Source organism: Microtus pennsylvanicus, chromosome 5, assembly GCF_037038515.1.
Source record: "Microtus pennsylvanicus isolate mMicPen1 chromosome 5, mMicPen1.hap1, whole genome shotgun sequence".
NCBI lineage: Eukaryota > Metazoa > Chordata > Mammalia > Rodentia > Cricetidae > Microtus > Microtus pennsylvanicus.
In genome coordinates this window covers 15,978,800-15,996,663 of record NC_134583.1, presented here as the reverse complement: position 1 = coordinate 15,996,663, position 17,864 = coordinate 15,978,800, and the positions used below count along the sequence as shown (strand labels likewise).

The 17,864-nt window shown below is 41.9% G+C and overlaps 1 protein-coding gene across 1 annotated transcript in view; it reads right to left on the bottom strand.

Moving 5' to 3' along the window:
* The window catches only part of Klhl32 (kelch like family member 32), a 199,357-nt gene that overhangs the window by 147,413 nt on the left and 34,080 nt on the right, over positions 1 to 17,864 (bottom strand). The window contains exons 2-3 of the mRNA XM_075971301.1: positions 10,874 to 10,958; positions 1,475 to 1,655 (exon numbers count right to left, since the gene is read on the bottom strand). Of these exons, the coding sequence (XP_075827416.1) occupies positions 1,475 to 1,655; positions 10,874 to 10,896 (204 nt within the window). The 5' untranslated portion in view covers positions 10,897 to 10,958. The remainder of the gene's footprint in view (positions 1 to 1,474; positions 1,656 to 10,873; positions 10,959 to 17,864) is intronic.

Sequence of the window (17,864 nt, the reverse complement as noted above, 5' to 3'; positions counted from 1 at the left end):
GTTTTATTTAGTCATACGAAAGAATGAAATTATCTTATTTACTAGAAAATGAATAATCACACTGGAGGTTATCATATTAAGCAAAACAAGGCAGAGATAGCAAAACAAATACTCTGTTTTCCCTTATTCACAAGTCCTAGCATTTTTTATAGATGCATAGAACCATATACATAACAGGAAAGCAGAAGGGAAGCCACTGGGAGGAGTAAATGAGAAGGAGAGCTAAGGAGCAAGATGGTGAAATGTGATACATTTGAAAGAGACTTCCTTTATGAATACATGAGCAATGAATACATGCCAATTTAAAAAGAAGAGAAGGAAGGGAAGGAGGAGAAAACACAAAACGGCCCAACAGGTAAAGGACCTGGCAGTACAAGTCTGGTAACCCGAATTTGATCTTCAGAGCCCACCTAAAGGTGAATGGAAGGAGGGAATCAACTCTACAAAGTTCTCTTCTGATCTGTAATTGCACATCTTGGCCTGTACTTCCACTCACACCATGCACGTGCATGTACACATAGCGACACACACAGAGAAGTAATATTTTTTTCTGTGTGTGTGTGTGGTATGCGCACATGTTCACATGTATATGGGCACATATGTGTGGAGGCCTGACACTGATGTCAGGAATTGTCCTCAACCACTCTTCCACTTTATTCCCTTGGGTAACGCCTGTCAATCACACCCGAGCTGCTAGAAATAACTAGTCTCACGAAGCAGCTGGCTCCGGGATCTTTTGTCTCTGCCTTCCGAGGCTGGAAATACAGGCAGGCCACCATTTGGCAGTTACATGAGTTTCGGGGATAGGAATTCCATCTAGAACTCATACTTGTACGGCTAAAGCTTAACCACTGAGATATTTCCTCAGAGCCCCAAATCATAAGCTTCTAAAATTAAAAACTGAAGTCAGACACGGATTTCATTTCCAGATATGCAAGTTTAAGACCATGTTTTTTATTTACTTATGTCCTGAATTCTAACTACCCTTTCTCTGAGATTCAGTTGCCTTATACGTGAAAATGACAGCCTTCAATAGCATGGGCATGCATTTGTCCAAGCTGTTTGTGTGAAGATGAAAATGAAATATAAATACAAAAGACCTCATCCACTCGAGCTGTATCACCACACGTCACTCACGGCTGGAGACCAAATTCCAAGTTCCAGCCAAAGAGAACCTTATCTTCATACGCCGCATAAGTCATTGCCACGCCATTCAGTGCTCGCAAAATGCCACATGCATTAGTCAGATGCAAAGCGGAGGCCCGCTTCCCACTGCGGGCACCCAGCCCAGTCTGGTGAGTGCCCCAGCAGGCCCAGGACACAAGTCCGTCCAGGAAGGAACACAGGTTCTCAATGCTTACAGCTCTGCAGAGAACCGTGGAAATGGCTCCCAGCCCAGGAAAGGTCAGGAAATACTGCTGGCCTTTTGTATCAGCATTGCCATCCTCGGACAAACACATCCACCTTTGCTTACCCGGAAGTAGTCGCTGCAGGCCGCTAGGACTGCCTTGTGAGCGTGGAATTTCTGTTCCTCGGCAATCAGGGTCACGTCACAGAGAATGCCATCACTTCTTTGCTGATTCAGTGCTGCGAGGACGGTGTCATTGTGAGATTCTGAGTGGCATAGCCTCTGGCCCGTCAGCATTTCTTGAATGCTACAAAGAGAGCAAGGAAGCCCCGTTTATTCCGTTCACCGGTCCTGCCTCCTAGGGGCTCTTTCACCCTTTCGACCTTGGGGAGGGCGCTGGGACTCCAGTGCAGCTGTGAGTTTGAACTTTCTGTTCTCCATTTTGCCCTCTATGCTTTTGTCTGTCTATTTTCCTTTTCTCTGACTCTCTTTTTTTTTCTCTGTCCTCAGGCCTCTTTCTATTGTTAGCTCTCCTGTTTCTGAGGTTAAACTTTGTGAGTGTCTACCTGAGTCTGTGGACTTATGAGCCAGCTTCTAATGCCCTATTTCTTTGGTGTGTTTGCATGCAAAACTTGCCTTATGTATGTGTGCAGGTGAGCATACCCCTTGTGTGTATACTCCCCCCCCCCCGTGTGTGTGTGTGTGTGTGTGTGTGTGTGTGTATGCAGGGAGACTCTTCATACTCTATGACTCCCTCTCTAACTCCATCCTTCTCCAGCTTCAGACTTACCAAGTGCCTCTCTAGGATACAAGCCCCCCCCACCCCCCAGTAAATATAAGAAAACTGAGTAAATGTTCGTTGGGGACAAAAGAACTGCACTTGGCCATCCAAGTCAAACCACAGCTGCCTGTGAAACTTGGGGGATTATACGTTGAAAGAAATTAATTTACAATAAATGGAGCATGATAATATAAGTTTATAATCCCAGAACTCAGGAAACTCTGAGGCAGGAGGATCTGAAGATCAAGGTCATCTTTGGCTATATAGTAAGTTAGAGGCCAACCTGAGCTACATGAGACCTATCTCCATGGGAAAAAAAAAAGTGTCCTTTGTAAATTAAATGGAAAATTAAAAGTTAAAAGCTTAGATCATCAAAAATCTCTCCACATGACTCTAAAATCCCCAAACAGGTGCCGTGCTCTGACTAGAAAGCTGTGTCACTACTGAGTTACTCCCAGAGGGTGACAATGATGACAAGTCCTGTTTCCAAACAGTGGCTGGCCTCTTTTGAAAGCTGAGTGAAAAGACCCCAGGACAGCTGAACGTGATCTCTCCATACCTGACCATTCCATGCCCAGCCCCAGCAAGAAAAAAATATTATTCAGAGAAAACAGCATTGCTATCAGCCTTGCCCATACTGTTGAATTATTTGATGGAATGCTGCCTCACTTGCGCCAACTGACTGGTAAATTATAGTTAAACACAAGTCGCTACCTAAAATTCTTCTTCCAGTTAGAAGCCAGTGTAGTCGGTAAGCTTTAGCGAATGTTTCCCACGGGAAGCATCAGAAATGTAAGAACTACGGAGAGAAACTGACTTGGCAGAGAGTGAAGCTATAGGAAGCTCTTGTAGGAGGGTGGGAGGATTATTTTCAGTAGAAGGTGGAAGCTGAGTCTGAAACTCTCACAGCCGTTGAATATTCATGTGTGGCTCCTGAGATAGGCAGGCTTTTAAAACCAGTAGCTAAAAGTTGCATTCGGAAATATAAATAGGTTTTTAAGGAAATTTCTATGTAAAGCTTAGAATGGAGATTACTTAATGTCATGAAGTAAAGGAAGTGGGAAAAAGAAACAAATACTGTATCAGCAAAGCAGAACAACAGGAGAGACTGAAAAGTTTTTCATAAAACGATGGCATTTTCTTAACTAGCAAACCTGTATTGTTTACAGTTTTTTAGCCAATTATCCTGCATGATTTATAATTACTAATTATAATTAACAATTCAATTTTCCTAGTAATCATAGGAGAAGGTGCTATTGATACATCTGTTTTAGAGATCAGAATACCAAAATTCCAAGATTATGAATTTTAAAAACCTGACATTAAGAACACAATGATTTTTCCTGCTTTTAAAAAAAGATAATGCGTATGAAAGGTCTCTCCAAAAATTATGATGAAAAAAATTCAAAATCCCCTATCAGTTTTATGTCATACATAGTTAACCTCAAAATCAACTCTTTAGAGTAATATATGAAAACAAAATGGCATACAATAATCATAAAACTATGTAATCATGCTTCAAGACCACTTTGTACATACGAGGACTACAGTTTTGAAACAGAAAATGGATTTCTAATGTTATAACTTTAGAAACTGTATTTGAAACGTTCATAATTTTCTTTCTCCTCTATTATGTCACCATAAATTTATTTTGTGTGGAACAAGAATATATTAATAATAATTGCCTTAAGACATTTCCCTGCTTGCAAATCTAGCACACGATCGACGTCATTATGGAGACTGCAACAGTATTTGCACTTAGGTATCCTGTTGCGAGTGAGTGGATCTTGGCAGGGAAAGAGCAGCTGTGAGCGGCAGTTTGGCAGAGACTGGGAGGGTTGAGCTTTAAAACAATACTGATAACTCCTTGGCTCCACAGACGCAATAACTCAGCTTCGAACAGTCGGGCTTTAGAAACACCATAAGCTGATATTTAAGACAACACTTGGCAGAGGACCCTAAATATTTTAGAACCAATATGTTATGAGTTCTTAAAAGCCAGAAATAAATACTCTGGGATTTGGCAAGAAATAAAGGCCCACAAATCAACAAGTACCAACAAGTCATCGCTGTATTCTCAGAACAGCTCCCCATTCGTCTCTGTAACAGAAAGCCACAGAAGACCTAGCCTCTGTAAATGTGGCATCACGGCTGCCCACAGCACAGAAGACACCAGGCTCACTACACCTGGGTAATGATCATACACTGGGAGCACCAGGAATCACAGCTGCAGTGCGCCACGCTGAGATTAAGGTGCGGAGCAGATGGAGACTTGTCATTAGTTCCCTCTGCCCTTACAACAAATGTCAAGTCAGCAAACTCACCTCCCAGGTCAGAGCCATGTCCTTTCACTACTGGGAAATGAAGAAACAAGAAAAGGAAAAGAACTGTTTCAAAAACTTTCCAAAGTCCTGGGAAAATCCGTGATCAAGGCTCTGCACTTCTCAACGGGAATACAGACTTGAGAAATGTCTTCAAATTGGGGAGATTCTTCCATGAAAGAAATGGCATCCCTCAAAATTTACAACTAGTACAGACAGTGCTCTGGGTCTCCCAGTGCAACACCCGTCTCCTTTTTCTCTGAGACCCAAGAGCTGCATTACCAAAACAGGAGCCACCGCGTCGCCAAAATAGGCTGTGGACACTCTCTATAGGCTAGCACAAGATGAGGTGAGCTGTTAGTGTAGAGCAGGATTAGATGGAAAAAATGATAAGAAAAAAGACCCAAATGTCTCATTAATACTTCTATACAGAGCACATATTTAAATTATGATTTGTGACAGTGATTTATATGAAATACAGCACTCAGGTTAACCAGAGCTGTCTCTTTGTTCCTTATTTTGTATGGATCTACTTCAAACAACACGTTTCTCTACTATGAGCCCCTTTCCAAGCCCACAGTTCACAGGACACCATATGGGTTCCAGGTGACTCCAGTCAGGCGCCAGGGTGGACACTATTCTCGTATCTCCCAGGGCTGACCCAGGTCCCTGGCAAGACAGGAGGAGACACAGCTCTCAGCAGCAATTGGTTTCTAGCAATGCCAGGGAGTGAGCATTAGACCGGTCACATGCCAGCATCTAATAATGGGGAGATTGATGCATGCAGTCTCAGGGAATAGGACTCATCGTGACTTTGAGCCTGCAATTTTCATTCTGGAACTGATGACAGAAACTAAGAAATCAAATGCGGAGCACGTTTCTAACCTGCTCATTCTGAATCCCTGCTTCCGTGCAAATGGCTCCTTTGAGTGCACAGAGTTAACGCTTTGATCACAGAAACCCCCAGGGTCTCATTTTCATACATTCATTTAACTGAATTCAGGCAGTTTTTTAAAGACGTAATAAAACAGCTCTACAGTTTTATATTTTACTCTTCAAATTTAAAAATTCTGTGGATTTCTATTTTAATGGTTATCTGCTACTTAGCAAGGTCAAAATAGTCTTATACATTAATAAGAAAAGAATGTTGTTTATTTACATGGACAAGTTGTTAAAAGATGCCATAACAGATTTTTCTTATTTTTCTGTAACACTTTACAAATTTTCTGAAGTGTATGCCAGAAATAAAAATAGCCATAATGATAAGCAAAGATTAAACCTTATAGAGCAATTAAGAAATACTAAGACTATGAAGAAAGAAGATTAGCTATAAGTGAATAGATTTCTATGCTCCTTCCCTCACTTGTATATAAGAGAAATATCTATTCAGCCTTGTCATTATAGATGCTGGAGATAAAATACTAAATAAATGAAATGTAGAAGCAGCCATCACAGACTATCCAGTCTCTCAGGACAGTGACACAGAGGCTCGCAACCTTCAAATGCAGCAACTCTTTAATGTAGAGTTGTGGTGACTCCAACACAAAATTACTAATGTTGCTATGTCATAACTGTAATTTTGTTACTGTGATGAGTTGTGATGTAAATATCTGTGTTTTCAGATGGTCTTAAATGAGCCCTGTGAGGAGGTCATTTGTCTCCCCCAAAGGGTCACGGCCCACAGGTTGAGAAACACAGCACCAAGTACTCTCACCTTCTCAAAGGAGAAATATCTATGATGCAAAAGAAAGATGGATGAGTTACCACCCTGACACAAAGAAGATAAACTATCTGCAGGAAAAGAGAACAGCAAACTTTGGCCTGTCAGCAGGGAATATGGTCCCGACACACAAGAGTTGAGGGCTATCTGAACCCTGGACGGAAACACCAAGATAATGTTTCAGAGAGGTGGACACATTTGAAAGCTACTGGTGTGGGGAGTTAGGAGGTTTGGTGATATGTCAGATAAAGATATGGATGGGAAAAGAGTTCTCATGAACATGCTCATTTTCTGGTTTACAAAACTCAATATTCTGATAGCAGGGTACACAAAAAAGAAGAAAATGATGAACTCTGAAGCGTTAATCTAATTAATCTCATCAATAAAATGTGTGGGCATGTTAACTTTGGGTGATCTTAAAGATTTCCAAGGGTAGATGTTAAATACACAGGTTGATTCATAGCTTTGGAGCTCAGTCATGACTAAGAAGAGAAATCTATGATTCATGTTCTCAGAAGGGCCAAGAGAGCACAGCTGTCTCAAGAACACACTTGAAGTACAGCCAGTAAAACTTGCACAGAAGGAAAAAGCGATCTAAAACACAGAAGCCAGACATGGCTTGGTTTGCCTCTTGAGTGGCAGGAAATAGGAACACCAGAAACATGTAGAACTCTGTGACATTTTGGACTTGTTCAATGTAAAGATTTCTGCGAACCATCACTGGACAACATAGATTGTTCCGTACATCAAATGAGGGCTTTCTTAGAGAAATGCCCCTCCCCACACACATACACAACACCAAACAAACAAACAAATAAAAACAAAGAATGGAAGAAATTAAGGGTTGAGCAAAAGTTACAGAATCTAAGCCGATGAAGAAGGGAACATAGCGTTTGCTAACTCATAAACCAATGCTTTGCCCAGCCATCATCAGAGAAGCCTCCTCCTGCTTAGATGGAAACAACGGAGACTCACTCACAGCCAGACAATATGCATGTAAAGTGAGAGAGTTTGGAGCACTCACACCTAAATGGTGTGTCTCCAGCAAATCCTTCCCTTCAGAGCTCAGGGAATCTTACAGAAGAGGTGATGGAAAGACTGTGAGAGTCGGAGGGCATGGAGGACATCAAGGAAACAAGAAGACATAAACACAACAGGGCCAATGTAGATATTATTAATTCACTTAGAGACTGAGGCAGCATGAACAGGACCTGCATGGATTTGTGCCAGATGGGTTCCCAGTGCTGAGAGGAGAAGCGGACACAGACGTGATCCTTAACTCAGAAGCTATCTTCAACTGGTAACCATTTGCAAATGAAAAATTCGTTTGGTTTTTTTTCTAACAGATTCTCACTGGGAATACAAACCACTCTTACAGCCAGGTCCCATGCTCAGCAATAGACGGCCAACACAGAAGGAACGCAGTGATATCTATGGAGGTTTTTTTGTCTCATAATGCTTTCTTTTTAACTTTATAGGTCCTTTGTGTATGTATTATGGCTTCTGGTTTTGTGTTTTTATGGGATTCCTGTGTGTATAAACATTTGTGTGTGTGCATCTATGTATTTCTTATGCTGTTCTTTCTCTTCTGTTTTTGTTTGCTTGTCTTGTTTTGTCCTATTCTGATTTGTTTTTATTTTGTTTTATTAATATTCCTTAGATGCCTGTTTGTTTTCTAATGAGAAGTGGGAGGATCTTGGAGGAATTGGGGAAGGGGAAAATATAGTCAGAATACATTGCCTAAAAAAACTATTTTCAAGCCGGGCAGTGGTGGCACACGCCTTTAATCCCAGCACTTGGGAGGCAGAGGCAGGCGGATCTCTGTGAGTTCGAGACCAGCCTGGTCTACAAGAGCTAGTTCCAGGACAGGTTCCAAAACCACAGAGAAACCCTGTCTCGAAAAACCAAAAAAAAAAACAAAAAACAAAAAAAAAACCAAAAAACTATTTCAATAAAATGAACAGTAAAAAGAATAAGGAAAAGAAGAGGGGAGAGGAGGACTGAGGAAAGGAAATAGACAGCTGGTAGAAGTGGAAAGTAGTTCAGCTAGTAGATGAGACACAGCAGAGGTCAAATAACAGCCCTAGTTAAATAGGTAAACCTTCAAGCTAGAAATGAAGTAAGAGTAAAGCTAATAGGTGATTTCAGAAATGAAGTGACCACTGGGGATAACAAATTCCATGCTGTGGCTGTGTCAGTATGTGGCTAGTGGAAGGAAGATCTCTGAGCCAGAGCAAGCAAAGATTCCAAGAGTCATGAAGCTGGGCAGATCCTCCATAAGTGATGGAAAAGTGAGAGGAGGGGAGACAGGACTCTGGGTGGGAGCAGGGAAGGAGACAGCTGTGTCATGGAAGACATGGCAGTAGCGTGGTAACTGATTAATCTAAATGGCTGATTTACGGCAAGAAACCCCTTTGAGAACATACACATTGACTCTGAGATCAAGGAGCAAATTATTTGTCTGAGGTGGTGCCAGATAAACACCACAGTCCTCATGCATTGTATTGGTTGGGCATCAGATCTAACACAGGGCATTTGGGCCGTGGTATTAACTGCATTCTGAGGGTGGTGGTTTGAAAGAAAATGGCCCCAAAGGGGAATAGCACTACTAGGTGGTGTGGCCTTGTTGGAGGAAGTATATCACTGTGGTGGCGGGCTTTGCGGTCTCTTTTGCTCAAGCTTCCTCCGTGCGATAGACAGCTTCCTGTTGCCTATAAAGTGTAGCAATCTCTATTCCAGCACCACACATGTTTGCATGCTGCCACGCTTCCCACCATGTTGATAATGAATTGAACCTTTGAAACTATAAACAAATCACACCAATTAAATGTCTTCCTTATAAGGGTTGCCTTGGTCATGGTCTCTTTGCAGCAAAAAAAAAAAAAAAAATCTTCACTAAAACAATAAGACAGTTTTGGTTTTTGCTCTGAGACTCTCTAAACATCAATTGTATTCCTATCCCTGCTAGTCCTTGAACAACATACCTTAATCTTCCCTGTTTACTTACCTCTACTTTTTTTCATTGTAATATATTTATTTATTTTATATCCCAAACACAGCCCCCTCCTTCTTCTCCTTCTACTCCTCGCTCCTCCCTTGGCCCCACCCCTCAATCTACCCCCATCCATATTCATTCAGAAAGGGACAAGCCTCCCATGGGCATCAGCAAAACTTGGCCTATCAAGCTGCCATAAGATCAAGCACCTCCCCCTGTATTTAGACTGGGCTAGGAAATCAGCATGAGCAATAGGTTCCCAAGAGCCAGGCAAAGAACTAGGGACAGCCCCTGCTCCCATTGCCAGGAGTTCCACAAAGAGACCCAGCTATGCAACTGTCACACATATGCAGAGGGCCTAGGCTCACTGGTTGTTGGTTTGGACTCTGTGAGTTCCCATGAGCCAGGCTAGTGGCTGTGGGTTTTCCTGAGATGTCCCTGACTTCACTGGCTCCTACTATCCCTCTTCCTTCTCTTCAGGAGGACTCCCCAAGCTCAGCCTAACATTTGGACTTGGGTCTCCCCTTGGCCTCCAACAGACACTGGAGGAAGGTTCTTTGATCACAACTACAGGAGGAGGGATGGTCTCCAATCCAATTATAGGGATGGCCAATTCAGGCTATGCATTGACAGCTGCCACGAGTCTTAGCGGGGTCATCCTTGTAGATTCCATAGCACTTTTCCTTGCATTAGATTTCTGACTGGCCTGGTGAAGGTCTGCTTCCCAGGCATCTCTTATACTGCTCTCTCCCTCCATATACCCCCAACCTGCTCCCTCAAGATCCCACTCCCACCTGCACCCAATCCACCCAGCAGATCTCCTGCATTTACGCTTCCCAGGGAGATCCATGTAGCCCCCTCTTGAGCCCCCCTCGTTACCCAGTTTTTCAGGTCTGTGGATTGCAGCTTGCTTATCCTTTACTCTACAGCTAATATCCACTTATGAGTGAGTATATATCATGTCCCTCTCTTAATCTCTCTTCTGAAGAGCTTTTGATGGCTTCCTTGGAAACTGATGATAACTTGCCTCCAGGCAGAATAAATGCCACAGGCTTTCTCCCTGTCTGCCTGTCAGATTTTTAGAATATGAAGCTCCCTTAGTGCATTTCCCAGATCACTCCATCCTTTGGCTCTCAGGGATATATTTCTTTCCCACATTTACACTGGACTTTTCCAACAGAGCATTTTTTACTATGGCATTTGCATTGTTGGTTGTGTAGCTATTTATTTAACATCTGGTTCTCCCATAGAATACACAGTTTGTGGTGGGATACAGAAAACTTTATATTATTCATAACTTGTACTTTACATCAAGTTGAGTGCTTGGCTCAACAAATATTTATTAACTAAATGAATATTCAAACAAGATACTATCGGGAATTTTTGAATCCTCTCTAAACTTAAAGGGAACAATATTCAAATGCATGCATAGTTTTCTCAAAAATTTTATTATTTTCCTTTATTCCATGATATGCCTTTTGCTCAGAGGGTTTGCATCCAAAATGAGAAAAAGACAAGAAGCAGTATTAAAGAATCATGACACTTTTCTAGGTTTGAACATCCTTTTTCCAACTGTCCAAATCACAAGAATTATGACTGTTTGGTTGAATTGTGTTCCGCTGAATTGTGTTCTGTTCCTGGTCTGTGCTTCTGTGTGACCAGTTTAACCTCACTATACTGAGCAAAAGCATTCTCCTTCAGTGTGTACCTGAGACAGCGTTCTGACGGCATCCTCCAGCTGGCTCCTCGCAGTTAGGCTTAGAAGTGTTCCAGAGAATCAGCGAGCATTCCAACTGGATTAAAAAGGATAAGAAGGAAAACTAAAGTGAGTCAAATGCAAAGAGCATTTTAGGAGTTCACGACGCTGATGTTTCAGAACACCAAGAAGAGGTCTAGAGAACTTGAATGCTGACACTTCCCACCCTCTCACCATGGTCCTTTAGCATGCTCTTGATGGCTTTCAACTTTCAGGCTTTTTACATTATCAGAGACTCAAGCAGAGAAAGGGCGATATGTCTGAGACTCGATCATAGCTGACTAAAGATTGAAAGGAAAAACACCACAAGGTCACTGGGAACAATGAAGATTTTATGAAATACAACTACAGTGGTCTGAATTAAAGACATCTGTCTGTGGAAATTGAAGTTTCGTTCCAAACATGCCTAGTGAAATCAAATTTAAACCAAGCACCTGTCGAGTAAGTATATACTCAAGGAGCTGGCTTCTGAGAACTCATCAAACGAGCAGCACACGGAGAGGATAGGCATGAGGACCTAATGAAGATGGTTCTCATGGCACCTTCAAGATAAGCATGTGAGAGCAGGTGTAGCTGTCAGGCTTGGAGCGCCTTGGCTGTGCACGCTTCTCCTCCATCCTGGCTGCCCACCCTCGCCTTTGTAGTTAATCAGTGATGCAACTCCAAACAGAAAAATAAATTATTTGAACAGTCTGGGACCTGGTCCATGACTGCATTTTACAACGCTCATTAGGGAGCCTCGCTCATATTTTGTAATACACCCAAGTGGTGAAATTAATTATAATCTGAATAAGTTAAATAGGCTTCCTTCTGTCTCAATTTTATTTTGAAAAGCAGCAGTCATAGGGTGAAAAAAATGCTTATGAAAGAGAAGTATTAAATACAGCATTTATTATGTTATAAAGAAACCTGCGATCGGTATGACTTTGAAATGCTTAATGCAACATATTTTGTGCTTAAGTATTCCATTGTTACTGTGCATGACATGTTTCAAACATTTATTTCATACAATTGACCTTTCAGTTTTTTGTTTTTAATTATTACTAATAGGTTATTCCTTCACTTGTTTCTAGTCAACGTTCTGACAAAAACTAAAGTGAACATCATTCTCGCTTGCTCCATCATGGGTGAGCAGCACAGACGGTCAGAATAATTCCAGGCACATGGCTTAATGAGTTGAGAGACTTGCTTAGCAACCTATTATTGCTACAGCTCCCCCTTAGAATGCGGGTTATAAGCTCAATGGTGTGATACCAAGTACAAACATAGATAAACACTTGAGTTTTGAAATGGAAAAGAATAACTATTAGAGGTGGGCAAAGAAATCCTACTCTTTTGAAAATTCTATATTTTTCAAAATACTTCTAGTGATATGGTAAATGGAGAAAATAATTTTAAATATTAGAATAGTTCACCATTAAAGGATATATCTAATTTGATACATTTTAAACAGTCATGGAAAAATCGTAAAATGAATTCAGTTCCCCGCTAGGGATACTTATTGTTTTTAAGTCAACACAATAAACTAGTTCTTCTCCAAAATTATATAAATATTATCACCTACATTCTACATAATTTAATTAAATGAACAAAACATTTAATGTGAGTCAAAATGAGTTAAAGATGTATCACCACAAAAAAGCTTTCTTACTATTTCCAATTAATATTATTTTTCTATATATTATTTTCTACTTGCTATATATAATATACTGGTATAAAGTCAGATCTATGGGCAAACACATTTGTTTTATGGACAGTTTCACAGACAGGATGGTGAGCCGGAGGTGACATGTCCTTCCACAGCTTCTTTCTGCTTTTCCCCTGCTTGGAGCCTGGATTCCTTCCTAATCTATGGCTCTTAACTTCCCCATGAGCTCCAGAGACCTTGCACAGTCTCTTCTCTTCTTCCTCTTCAGCTCTGGATTCAGAGCTGGCCAGCTTGTTGGAAGATGGAAGCACAAGGATACAAAAACAGGGAGTTCTTGTTCTTCTGGAATCCAGCTCTCTGTGATCTCACCACACACATAGGCACACCTGGTACAACCTTCGGTGTGATGTTCACTTGGAAGCACAAGAAGAGGCTTCTCATGTCTGAACTGAGAGCTGTCACTTTGGAGGACTTAACTGTGGCCGCCTGCCACTGTGAGGCTCCAGGTAAAATGAAAGTGTTCTGACCCATCCCTAGTCAGGATTTTCTGAGTTCTTTGTTCAGATAGGCACATCCTTCACATCTCCTCAAGAGCTTTGTGATCAAGCACTGGACATGTGTCTTGGGAGAATTCATTGATGTCACAATAATTCAACAGAAAAAATATGCCTATGAAAGTTGTTAAGAAAGCGTGTATTAAAATTCTGGTGTCATCTAATCAACTTCTTAGCTCAGCTTGAAAGATTTTTCAGAGGGATAAAGTGAATTTTCCTCCACAGTTTAGTTATTATACATGAACAAGGCAAGGAAAGAGATCAGAATTTTCCCCTGCAAAATATACCTCTTCAACACATGGATTATATTGAGCTAACAGTTGCGTAGAAGCTGCAGGTACAGGATAAGCTCTAAACACGGGATCCTTATTTTCCTTTTTTAAAGGAGATTTCCATTCAGAGATTGATTTGTGATGGGTCCCAGCATCCATGTGCTATGTTCCTTTATGACAGTACCAATGTGAGCTACACAGTGATCGTCTCACTGATGATGAGTGTGTTGATGGATTTTTACTTTTGCTCCAGTTTTCTAAGGTAGCTAACATGGTATACTAATCATTTTTTATTCCATCTTAATCCATAATAGTTTGAAAGGAGAAAAAAGTCTGAGAGGAAGATCACGAGTGATGTTTTAACCACAGCCACTGCCAAACTGCTTATAATAATGTCAATGCTAGGAAAATAGTTCTGCTATTTTATTGTTTAAGGAATAATGACAATAAAATATCTATACACATTTTTTAAAATATTTTTTAATCTGAGGTCACTTGAATCCATGAATGCTGAACCCACATATAGAGAGGGCTAACTATAACAACACAAGTAGGGAGTGGTGAAATCAGGTCTCAAACCCAGCAGACTACACCACACTAAGTCCACATTTTCCACCATAGCTAACACTAAAAATGGTACAGAGTCCAGGACACAGTTACCCTAAGGTGCTGAAAAGCCTCAAGGTAGAAGAGTTAACAGTTATGGTAAGACAGTTTTTAAGTCAACTTGGCACAGCCTAAAGTGATTTGAGAAGAACAAACCTCAATTAAGGAAATGCTCATAACAGATTGGCCTGTGAAGCATTTTGTTTTTATTTTTTGTTTTATCATGATGTGGGAGGGCCCAGTTCAAAGTGGGTGATGCCATTTTTGGGCAGGTGGTCCTGGGTGCTATAAGAAGGCAGGCTGAGTAAGCCATGAGAAGCAAGCCAGTAAGCAGCATTCCTGCATGACCTCTGTATCAGCTCCTGCCCCCAGGTTTCTGCCTCCACTTCCTGGATGTCCCTGGATGGTGGAGTAAACCTTTTCCTCTCTAAGCTGACTTGGGTCCTGGTGTTTTATCACAGCAGTAGGAACCCAGACTAAGACACAAGGCAGCATCAGCTCATTACAGACAGAGTTTCCTAACATTTTCACTTCCCAGAGTTAATAAAGGACATTTCCACCACTACAAGGAAAACAACAAACTTAAATCCTCCCAGTTCTACCTGAACCCTAAAGGACTGGGACTGTAGCCACCAGCTGTCAGTATCTCCCAAGGAACACCCTGTTGTAGGCTGATTTTGCCCCCACGCCAATTCATATGTGGAATTCTTAACCTCTAATACCTCAGTGATAAGACTTTTAAGGAGGTAATTAAGATGAAAGGTCATGAATGGGCCCTAGTCCAATTGTGTTCACACATACAAAAAAAAAGCTTAAGGCACAATCAATTGTTGTGCAGCAATCTCCTGGAAGATGAAAACTCTGTCTTGGAGGAAAGCTCACTATGATTCAGGATGTTCTACAGGTGTTGCGAGAGGTCCTCTCGTTCCTCCAGCCTATAGCTGCTGAGATACCAGCCCATTGGGGCGTGGTCTCTCTTTTAAAAAGCAGCCACTTCCCTCTCCTCTCTCTCTTCACTTCCTGCTCCGCCGGCGACTAGACTCCCTTCCTGGTTGTGCAGAGGGCTGACGGTGATCTGTAAGTTTTTTCCCCTTTAAATAAATACCACCCTATTAATCATAATTCCAAACTGGTGTGGCATTGTTTATGACTCACGCCTTCATACAGGGAGGGGAATTTCTACCCAGGAGGGAAATCTTAACTCAACAAGTAAACAACAGAGTCCTAGAAGTCCCTGAAACTGAGTAGGTTTTAGCAAGCTCCTCCCTCCCTGCACTGATAAAGCAGAGAGGACTTCTGAGACCATTCTCACCCGCCAAGCTGTCCAAAAGAAGCTCAGACATGCTGGGCGATGGTGGCACATGCCTTCAATCCCAGCACTCGGGAGGCAGAGGCAGGCGAATCTCTCTGAGTTCGGGACCAGCCTGGTCTACAGAACTAGTTCCAGGACAGGCTCCAAAGCCACAGAGAAACCCTGTCTTGGAAAACCAGAAAAAAAAAAGCACTCAGACATACTGAACCACCTAGAAAAGATCCTCCAACAGGCTGAGTTTCCTGCCACTTGTGTAGTGTGCTCAGGCTTCCAACTTTCATGAATCGTCAATGCTGGGATGGGCTTTTGGTGATATTGGTGACTTTGCTCCTGTAAGTAACCAACTCCAGTAAAAACTCATTGGTTTATGCATATGGACTTGAGTAGCATCACTAATTTTTGGTCTGTCATTGGGTTCCTAGCTGGGGTGAATACATAGTTGTTCACATCTCCCCAAAGACAGTGTCACACATTACCAAGTAAGAAGAAAGTCTATGTAAAGTCTGAGATGCAGCAGTCATATGTAAGCTTTGGAGAGGGCCCTCAGAAGAAACCAACCTTGCTGACATGTTATCAAATTTCTAACAGTCAAAAGATGTGAGAAAACACATGATATTTCCTATGTCAGTCCCTGTAAACTAATGGATTTTCTCCCACCCCCAGATCAGGGTACAGTTCTAATAACATGGGTCCTCCACTCAGTCCACCATCTTGCCGTCACTCTGCTCTGTGATTAACATCAGCCTGACCTCTAACCATTTCTGCCAAGTCCCCTCAGTTGGCTTCAAATTACCATGGCTCAGAGGCAATATCAAACCCAATGACCACATTGCCCTCAGGTCTATGATAATCTGTGCTCAGCTCAGATGAAGTTCGGTCATGGGTGACTAAGAAACTTCTGATCCAGATATCTCCTCAGAGAGATGCCTCTTCACTATTGACCCACTGGGACATCTGGATCCTACTTCTACTTTTCTAATAAGTGCTCATTTTTCTAATAAGTGGCATTTCTAAAACATGCCACTGCATGCACAGCATAATTTGCTTGCTCCATGAGAGTCTACTCCTTTGCAGGTTATATAATAATAGAGGGAACCAAACAAAGAGAATCTAGTGTCTATAGTGTCAATTCCCTACTCTACCATGTGGCTACATCATAGGCTACCTCTTAACACTCCATCTTAGAGGCTGAGCTGTGTACCTGCTTCACTTCTTAATAGTGTAAAATGGTGTTTGTTTTGGTTTTTCTTTTCTCTGATCAGGCCTTCTACCAAACTTCTTCCTATCATGAAAAACCCTTTCTTCCAACATATATAAGAACAAGTATATGAGCCTGATGTAAGATTCTGTCCTTTGTGCATGGCCAATGCTACCTCAAAGTAATTCCCTGCACTCACAAGATGTGACTTAACAACATTCCCCAACAGAAGTTGGCAGCTTTGGTCACACAGTTGTGGTTTTAGAATCAAGGATCCACAAAAGGGGTTCTAGAGCCTCCATCTGCAGCTAACGCCAACCACTACGGCCAGGCATGTGTCAGAGAGACCTCGTATGGAGGCCCAGAGAGGCCATTGCATGAAGCTCTGAATGTGAAGCGTAGATTGTCTTGGCGTCCCCAAGATGCTGGAGATGCAACCGTACTGGGACACAAGCCAAGGAGAGCTGCTAGCAGGGTGTGGAACCCGCCTAGGGAGAGAAGTGTGCTGAAGTCACTGAAAGCTGAACGGAGTTGGAGATCTGAAGAGTCCTTTGACATCAGACATGGGGATGCAGAGTTTGGAGTTTGCCTTGCTAGTTTTCAGTCTTGCTTTGGTCCAGTATTTCCTCTCTTGCTGGAACATGGTCCAGGAATGGAGTTGTTTGAGGAGAATTGAGAGTGCCTGTGAGAAAACTCCAAGAAAACAAGACAGGAGTCTGGTGGCCTCAATTTCTTCAAAACATGGGATTCTTGTTCTTGGAATATGTTTTCGTGCCCTTTTCAGGTGTATCTTATAGAAGTGAGTTTATTTCAGATTATTCATTATAACTGGCTATTTTTATTTGTTTATGTATCTATGGAAAAACATGCTTTGCCATGTGCAGCTTGATTGGCATGTGAGGCTTGCCTGCCGCTGTACCCTGCCCTTGTGACTCTACACTTTACTCATGGAATTCCTCTTAATCCTGAGTGTATAAAGTGTCTGATGTTCTGAATACAGTTGGCTATTGCATGAGACTTTAGTTTGTTTCACTTTTAGGCTCCACTCTCCCAGGTCCCACTGCCTCTAGGACAAGAAACACTATGCTCCTTCTCCCTTTTGAAAGAGCCACGTATGCTCTGTGCCACTGTGTATTAGAAGTATGTGCTTTTGTTCTTCATTTCAGCTTAACAGGGGGTTACAGGTAATAAATTGCCTTGAGTCTCAGGAGAGACTGAACTTTGGACTTTTAAACAGGGTTGAGACTGGGATAGACTATGGGAACTTTTAAGATTGGTCTGGATGAATTTTTGCACTATGATGTGGCTACAAAGCTATGTGGGGCCATGGAGTGGAATGTGGTGGTTTGAATG